The sequence below is a fragment of the Zea mays genome, chromosome 5 (assembly GCF_902167145.1).
Source record: "Zea mays cultivar B73 chromosome 5, Zm-B73-REFERENCE-NAM-5.0, whole genome shotgun sequence".
Lineage (NCBI taxonomy): Eukaryota > Viridiplantae > Streptophyta > Magnoliopsida > Poales > Poaceae > Zea > Zea mays.
Genome location: NC_050100.1, coordinates 19,214,900 through 19,223,350, shown reverse-complemented (window position 1 = coordinate 19,223,350; position 8,451 = coordinate 19,214,900). Strand labels below are relative to the sequence as shown.

Below are 8,451 nucleotides of genomic sequence, written 5' to 3'. Positions count from 1 at the left end.
TGGTGAAATAATTAGATTAAAATAACAAAATCTATGTATGGTTAGGATCATAAATTGATTATGAAACATTTTCTTATAACAATATAACACAGATATTGTATATAAGTTATCATAGTATACTGGTTTTATATATTCCCGTTGCAACGCACGGGCATCCAGCTAGTAAACTACACTATGTATGTAAAACGAAACACACGACTATTTAGCCGTGGCGCTGGTACAGGGAGCCCGCCGCGTCGCGTTCTCCAGTTTAGCGCGCGCGCGCGCCGCCGCCGGCTCCGTCTCTCCGCCCCGAGCTCCGCGTGTAATCTCAGACCCAGCCTAAGCAAACCACCAGAGTCAGTACCCCGCCAGCACCCGAGCCCCTGTTCTGGTGATTGGTGAAGACCTTGTCGCAGACCGCAACGATGTCGGCCGCGGCAGGGACGCCACCGGAAGACGGAGGGGATCGGCCGTGGCAGTCTTACCATACCGCATACACCAACGCCAAAGCTGGTACGGGCGCACTTTCTCTGCTCGCTCCGTATTGGGGGTTTCCGGGCTGACATGGCGCCGGCTTAACACGAAACCTACGGATAGGGTTTCGCCATAAGTGCTTTACTAGTTGGTCCGCATAATATTAGAACAAATCTGGAACTCAAGAGGATACATGTAACGTTTACATAATTCCATTCGTTTTATTTCTCAAGGAATTTTTATTTTCCCAAGGGAAAATGAACTATTTTTGCTTGGTAAAATGGGATTCTCAAACTAGCCATTAATGTCTTCTTTTTTTGAACGTAATAGCAGAAGCTCAGCCTCTCAAGTAAGAAGAATGAAATTGATCCAGTTTTAAGAAAAACCGGGCAAAAAACCTACACATTGCGCAAGGTAGAAAAACCGGCGAAGGCCCTAACAAACAACCTAGACAACAACAACCCCCCAACACACAAACACATCTAGATTCATCGTTGCCAAGCTCAAACACAAGGGACGAGTAAGTTCGACTTCCCAAGACGAGCCACACACTGCCAAAGCAACTTGACGACGCCTACATCCAGACATCGACGCAAGGAATAAGACCGCGGTGTGCCATCGTTGCCAAGCCTCGGCACACCACACATGAGTCAGCTCTGATTCTTCACCACGAGCAAAGATCAATAATGCCGGACTCCGGGAGCAAGCAGACGTCTAAAGCGACAAAGGTCCCGACACCACCGAGCCAAGCGGAGTGACGAAGAGCCTCCACAACTCCGACGAACACACAAACTAGAGGTCTTCTGGGCCGCGCCTTCAAGAAGGAGAAACGACGTCGAAAAGCCGTCGCCGCCCGCCTAGTACAGACCAAGCAAAGTTTCCTCCGAAGACCTAGCAGAGCAGCGTAGATCGCCATCATCAAGGAGAAAGCTGAAGGGTCAGCCACGTCGATGTCACCCCGTCAAGCCGTCGTGCGTTGTCACCTTCTGCCGTCCACCGACGCACCAACCCAGCAGCCCCAACCCTCAGAGCCCCAACGCTAGGGGTGGATATCGAGCTGGCTCGGCTCGACTCGACTCGACTCGAGCTGGCTCGTTAAGATAACGAGCTAGCTCGGCTCGACTCGTTATGTTAACGAGCTAAAGATCCAACTCGGCTCGACTCGTTTGCCGACTCGAGTTGGCTCGTTTAGCTCGCGAGCCAGCTCGATAATACCATGTCTAGTGTCTACGAACGGATATAAAAACATGTAGCAAAAGAAAAGAAGGAGATCTATTTAGAAAAAAGAATAGAGTTTGCAACTTAAGGTTCCACACTCAACAAAGAACAAGATTAACTATAGTAGAGTAGAAGATTAACTATTTTGGATCGGAGATTATTGTGATTTGACTAATTACTCCAACTCGTTTAGCTCGCGAGTCAGCTCGAGCTGACTCGTTATCATATCGAGTTGAAATACAAGCTCAACTTGTTACAAATTATAAACGAGTCGAGTCGAGTCGAGCCACTATTGAGTCGAGTCGAGCGAGTTAACGAGCTACGAGTTTTTCGTCCAGCCCTACCCAACGTCGATCGAGCACCAGCGAGAGACCCCAAGAAGGCTGAGGCGAGGGTTCCCGGATGGGGGCGAGAGGTCCAAAGACGGCACCCTCAATAGGGTAGGGGTGGCCACTGTCCGCCCGCAAGCGGGCATGGCTTTCGCCGGAGGACCTCCCACCACACGCCCCAACGCATGGAGCCAGCCAGCCCTGCCCACACCACAGGCCGAAACTAAAGGCGGAGAGATGAATCCAGCCGGAGAGGCTCAAGATCTGGCCCCCAGCCCCACAACCCACCACCTGCAGAAGGCGACGTTGACAGCCGCAGATCCGTCGACGGCCAACGCCCTCGACCCAGGCACCGCACTACGAGCATAGGCAAGCCACGCCGCCGCCGCAGCGGGCCAGCCGCGCGTGGGCGCGGTGGTGCCCGCGGGCTAGCCGCGCAAGCCATCACGGCCGCACGGCCACCCGCCCATGCCAGCACGAAGGAGCGGCGAACGGTGACCAACCTCCAAGATCCGGCCAGCTAGCCCGCCGATCCGGCCTTCCCAACGGCGGACCAGGACGCTGGCCACCTCCAGGAAGAGGGAGGAGAGGAGAGGGTGGAAGAAGGGAGGGAAATGAGTGAGAGAGCAGTCCCGCCGCCGCCCTCCTCGCAGCTCGTCGGACTGCTCCGACGACATCGGGGGTGAAGACCGGCGGCGGTTGGTGGAGTTGGGCGTGGTCGATGGGGGAGCCACCTGTGTCGCCCAGAGGAGGACGACGCGGGGGCCAGGGTCGATGGTTCAAAACTGACTGCACAGAAGAAAATGTCATCTTCTCCCTTGCACAATAAGGGCTATCGGACTTTAGTGCTATGTACTCCTTTTGTCCAGTAGAATGATTGTACTTTGTTAGCCAGGCCAAGTGTATAATGTCATCTATGCTATGAAGTTTTTTTTTGAAATTTTAGTTATTATTCTCTTGTGGTGTTGGTGTTGCATTAGGAATGGAGGGTGTTGACAAAGAGAAGGTGCAGAAGGTAATCTACGAAATGAGCAAGGGCTCAAAATATTTCGAAAATGAGCAGAGGAAGGAGGCAGCCACCAAACAAAAGATTGAACATCTCCGTGCACAATGTGCAGTATTGACTGATAATGACATATCACATTTTCAGAAGGTATTTATTAACACATTTTCATGCTAGCTTTTGTCTATATTTTTTTGGCCATATAATTTGTAAGCCATGGTTCAGTCTCCTACACATTGGTTGATGGTCATAAAAACACCACTAAAATACCAGAGAATATGTGGTTCCTTCTGGGTAACATCCAATGGTCAATCCATCAATGTTTTCTTGTGCATTTGATAATGCTCTTTGTTTCACACATCAAAGAGAATCTGTACTAAGTCAATGTAATGGTTAATGTATGTATGCTCCATATTTTACTAATGCCATTTTATTTTTTCTCTATTATATATTTATCCCTACATGGCAACATAATTTTCAGGTTGCAGATAAGAAAATGTTAGAGTTGGAAGCTTCACGAGATCTTTCAAAGATATGGCTTCACACTGACATGGATGCCTTTTATGCTGCTGTTGAGACATTGGAGAACCCATCCTTGAAGGGAAAACCCTTGGCGGTTGGTAGCATGTCTATGATAGCTACTGCCAGTTATGAGGTGAGCATACTACGTCACCATGAAATATACGATTTTTTTAGTTTAATCACTGCAAGAAGAAAAAATTATGTGTTCGGTTGGTGTATTTGAAAATGATTATTTCAGTGTTATAAACTGGAAACTGGATGGGCCAAAGTGGTGTTAGTTTTGTTTTTTGTTGTTTGGTAAATGTCGGAACAGCAATCCCCTTGTTGTAGAGTGGAAACTGGATGTGCCAAAGTGCTGCTAGTTTTTTTTTGCCACTTGATAAATGTAGTAATAGAAGTCCCCTTAATCTAATGGATTGTGTAATTGATTCACTAATGCAGGCACGCAAGTTTGGAGTGCGTGCAGCGATGCCTGGTTTTATTGGATGCAAACTATGTCCTGACTTGGTTTTTGTCCCACCAAACTTTGAGAGATATACTCATTATAGCGAGCTGACAAGAAAAGGTTTGAAAAATAACACTATTAATCTAATCATTACAGAAGGATCTTGAAACATATCATGCAAACTGATTATTGAAGCATTGGTGCCCTTAGTTTTCCAGAGGTATGATCCCAACTTCATTGCAACAAGTCTAGATGAAGCATACCTCAACATAACCAATGTTTGCATTGAGAGAGGCATTACAGGCGAGGAGGTAACAATGAACCTTTCTAACTTTCACAGTTTCCTGATGCTTTTACCTACTTGGAGCACGTGACTTGATTTTCTTATCAAGTTTATGTCCTTCCAACATTCTCATAATACATGATAAATTTTACCGATCACATCACTCTGGTTTTCTTAGGTTGCTATTGAACTTAGGTCTGCCATTCACCAGGAAACTGGTCTAACATGTAGTGCTGGGGTTGCTCCAAACCGTATGATTGCGAAGGTCAGAGCTCGAAGTTTTTGTTTACTTTTTCTCATTTGAATTGTATCTCCAAAGTGTCAATGCATTGTTCCTGTTATTTTTATTCTCTGTGTGCCTTCTTCATCAGTCTTTCATTGAATACCTTGTTGGGTTAACATATAATTAGGTAGAGTAATAAACTAATTGGGTTGTACTGTAGCACCATGACTTGAGATCTTTTTGGTTAACTCATCATGTTTACTCTTTTTTAGTCCTATGTTCTTATTCCTGTTGGTGTAGCTTATCCTACAGCAAAATTACAAGGTTCCTTTCTCCTTTTGTATCTTTTCTAGGTTTGCTCTGATATTAACAAGCCCAATGGGCAGTTTATTTTGCCAAATGACCGGGAAGCTGTATTGACATTTGTATCTACATTGCCTATAAGAAAGGTACTTCCGTTTTTGCTTTATTTTATATGATTAAAAACTCATCCCTTTTTGTTTTACCGTCCTATTTTTAACCTTGTTTTCCACTTTGTATTTGGCTATTTATTTGTATACACTTTGTCACAATTCTGAGATGTAAATCATGATAATAGTTTCTCTATGCATTTATGCACTCATGTATTATTTCTTTGCTTATGATGTAATGTTGTTCAGTTCTTCATGCTAGCCTTTTGGATATTTGTGGAAATGAAAAAAAATGATTTGTTATTTCAAGATCTTTGTATGCAGATAGGTGGCATAGGTAAGGTAACAGAACAGATGTTACATCAGGTTCTTGGAATCAGTACATGTCAGGAGATGCTGCAAAAGGCTGCTTTTTTATGTGCTCTTTTTTCGGAAAGCTCAGCTGGTCCGTATGTTAATTACACATGTTTGCGGTTCTTTCAAAGCCTTTAGAAAGCTTATATTATCCAAGCAAGATCTCAGAATTCAAGTTGAAATCATATGTTTTCAGATTTCTTTCTGTCGGTTGGTCTCGGGTTAGGAGGTACAGAAACCCCAGAACAAAGGCAAAGGAAAAGTATCAGTTGCGAGCGAACTTTCACAGCAACAAATGATTCTTCTTTGCTTTTCAAAAAATTAGGTAAGCATCTTAACTTATTTGTGTAACCGAGGCATGATGATTACACTTTATTTCCAAAAAAAAAGGCCTGATGATCACACATCTCAATTGTTGGCATCTTGCCATCAATTTAGATCTCCCATGCTTACGCAACTTAGCTTCACTGCAGAATAAACGAGCTATCACATTTTATCAAAACGAAACTATATGCATATCATTTACGTATCAATTGATGAACATGTTATATGTATGTGTGGTGCCTATGGCCTATGAGTTAAACTGGTGATTGATGACCTATGTCTATATGCTAAATTGGTCTGTGCGAATATGATTGTGGGTTAAACTGATGAACATGTGTGTGAATTGTAAATTAATGATAAATTCATGAGCAATAAGTTGTGTTAATTTGGTGTTACATTGATGTGGTATGTGAAACACTGAAACTATGAGTATAAATACTATTTTCTATTGTTAAATTAGTTTAAAATTAACTAGAAATTGATTATTAACTAGAAATTCTAGCATATTCAAATGGCACTAAACATTTTGTACATTGTTATGAACCATGCAACCTGTCAGAGTACTTGTAGTAGCACAATTTGTAATACAGTATGGATATTCTTTGTAGAAGCATCAGAGGCCAGTTTGAACGTTTTAGAAGCATCAAAGTCCAGTCTTCTTGCTGCTATATCATGCAAATTTATGGAAGTAATAATAAATTTTAGTTTTTTTTATGCGAACCAGCATTTTACTATTATGATTGTATTGTAGTTTACATTTTGTTGTGGGTTATGTAGTGGCATATACCAGTACCTTTTCATGTGGTCAGGAGTGATTTTGTGGGAATAAACCCTGTAAAACAGTAAAGATGTTATCAGGAACTCATGTGATATTGTACCTGGTGATAGGCTGCTAACATGTTTCGATGCATGACTCATCACATTGTCATATATTTTCAGCTAGCCTTGCAGAAAATTTATCTGATGATTTGCAAAAGGAGGGTTTCAAGGGAAAAACACTAACACTCAAACTGAAGACTGCAGATTTTGAGGTTTGGTTCTCCCATTATAATAGCTGTTGACTGATTTTCTGTAAAGAGAACCAAGAGAGATGGTTTTTGTTTGATGGATTACTTGATTGATAAATGATCTGAATCAGGTTCGGACAAGGGCAGTAACAACACGGAACTACATCGACTCCAAGGAAGATATTCTGGTCTATGCTACAAAGTTGATTAAAGCTGAAATGCCTATTTCTTTGAGATTGATGGGTTAGTGTGTGTGCATCTGATTATTTTAGTTGGATCAAACTTTATGACTACTAATGCGTGAAAGTCCTATAGGATTGGGCTTTTAGCTTCTAACTTAAGTTCATATGACATTTTTTTGTTTGTCCACAAGTTCGTTTAGCTGCTTTGACAGCTAAAAGTCATGTGGTTCTGTCATAGTGCATGTTTCAGTTACCTTATCTGTTGGTCTGCAATGACTGTCATTTTTGTGTGGTCATATTTTGATGTCATGTATTCTGTTTGAACAATGCTGCACTGTTTGCATTTGATATTTTTTTTTGGTCTTACTGCTTGAGGAAGTCAGACCTGACACTCAACTTTATACAAACTAATAGGGTTGCGGATGTCTCAGCTACATGATGAGAAGGACGATCCATCTACTTCAACACAAAAGACACTAGATATATTCTTTCGTTCATCAAACAGTAACTCAAATGGCAATGGAACCACTGTTCAGAGAATCACTAATTCCCCAGGGCAGGATAATGATTCTATTAGTCTCACAACCAAGGAAGAGTACTTGGCACCTGATGCTGGAACAAGTGTTTCCACAGGCCAACAGGATTTCTTCCTACATGATGAGATCTGTTTTATTCCCGAACAACAACGGAGTTTAGACAACGATACTAAAGAGGCTGTCCTAAGCGACCCGTTAGGTGGAACAAAGTCAGATGATGTGTCTTCCAGTGCAAAGGTTTGTCTGAATTAAAATTTCCATTATTTCACAGCTAAGAAAATTGGGTGTTTTTTTTTTTGTCCATGTCTTCATGCACAAATTCAGCACGTGAAACTTGCTTTTCATAAGGTTACGCCCACTAAGAAGTTGGATGAACCTGATCCCTTGATCAGCCCGAAGGCTGTGTCTTCATCAAGTAAACCTGACCAGCAGTCATGGATTGATGGCTACATTTGTTCCATCTGTGGATTTGAACTGCCTCCGGGCTTCGAGGAGGAGAGGCTGGAACATTCAGATTTTCACCTGGCTGAAACACTCCAGCAGGAAGAAGCAGTGGACGGCACAAGACACATCTCAAACGAGAGGTATCTATCTATCTATGTCTTGGCATTCGCTCAGATATGTTGTTTTTCTGCTGCTGTTACAAACTAGGCCGTTGAATTGTTTTTTTACTGGTGTAAGCTACTCTAGCATTTGGTTAGCCTCGTCCATCAGGTGTCATTCCTGTGCTATACATAATACATGCTTGTTCTTTTTTTCCCATTGTTTTTATAACTTATAGTATTAGTTTATGCTGCCACAGTAGTATTGCCTTTATTTCATTCTCCTGACATTATTACTCGGAGATGATATGAACGTTTCGTAACACGGTTATGTCTTGTACTGTATTCAGCTGGGTGGCTGAAAGACCACGCTCTACTGCACCCACGCCCAAGAAGAAACTCAAGTCTTCTAAAGAAGGAAAGCATATTCCTATTGACTCTTTCTTCACAAAGTGTAATAAGAGCCCGTAACCGTAAGGTAGGACTTGCCGGCAACTCTGTAACTATGGGCATGCTAGCCAAGTGTTGTACGTGTTAACTTTATTCTTGATGAGAGCAATATATGTAAATATCACCCTCAACTCTCACTAATAGCCAAGTGTTGTTACAGAGTTCCA

General features: G+C 42.7%; 1 protein-coding gene and 1 pseudogene across 3 annotated transcripts; one reads left to right on the top strand and one right to left on the bottom strand.

The window, feature by feature from the left end:
• Window positions 1-208: 208 nt before the first annotated feature.
• Window positions 209-8,451, top strand: LOC100381652 (uncharacterized). Of its 3 annotated transcripts, none has more exons than XM_008645726.3 (14): window positions 209-495; window positions 2,984-3,156; window positions 3,488-3,661; window positions 3,970-4,093; window positions 4,184-4,284; window positions 4,435-4,521; window positions 4,833-4,928; window positions 5,214-5,334; window positions 5,440-5,568; window positions 6,507-6,598; window positions 6,706-6,817; window positions 7,171-7,529; window positions 7,641-7,876; window positions 8,185-8,451. In XM_008645726.3, exons 1-14 carry the CDS (start codon window positions 408-410, stop codon window positions 8,303-8,305), a joined length of 2,013 nt encoding a protein of 670 aa, XP_008643948.2. In that variant the 5' UTR covers window positions 209-407; the 3' UTR covers window positions 8,306-8,451. The 3 variants fall into 3 exon arrangements, with proteins under 3 accessions (XP_008643948.2, XP_035814608.1, NP_001167938.1); XM_035958715.1 differs by having other exon boundaries at window positions 223-495; window positions 4,468-4,521; window positions 8,185-8,449; NM_001174467.1 differs by lacking the exons at window positions 209-495; window positions 2,984-3,156 and having other exon boundaries at window positions 3,571-3,661; window positions 8,185-8,444.
• On the bottom strand, window positions 615-1,468 carry LOC109939621 (uncharacterized; annotated as a pseudogene).

What these genes read in the sequence shown, in the direction of transcription:
- LOC100381652 (XM_008645726.3), top strand. Translation starts at nt 408, where the DNA reads ATGTCGGCCGCGGCAGGGACGCCACCGGAAGACGGAGGGGATCGGCCG. An exon ending in ACATATCACATTTTCAGAAG is followed by an intron (nt 3,157 to 3,487) that starts GTATTTATTAAC and finishes CATAATTTTCAG; the next exon opens with GTTGCAGATAAGAAAATGTT. An exon ending in CTACATTGCCTATAAGAAAG is followed by an intron (nt 4,929 to 5,213) that starts GTACTTCCGTTT and finishes CTTTGTATGCAG; the next exon opens with ATAGGTGGCATAGGTAAGGT.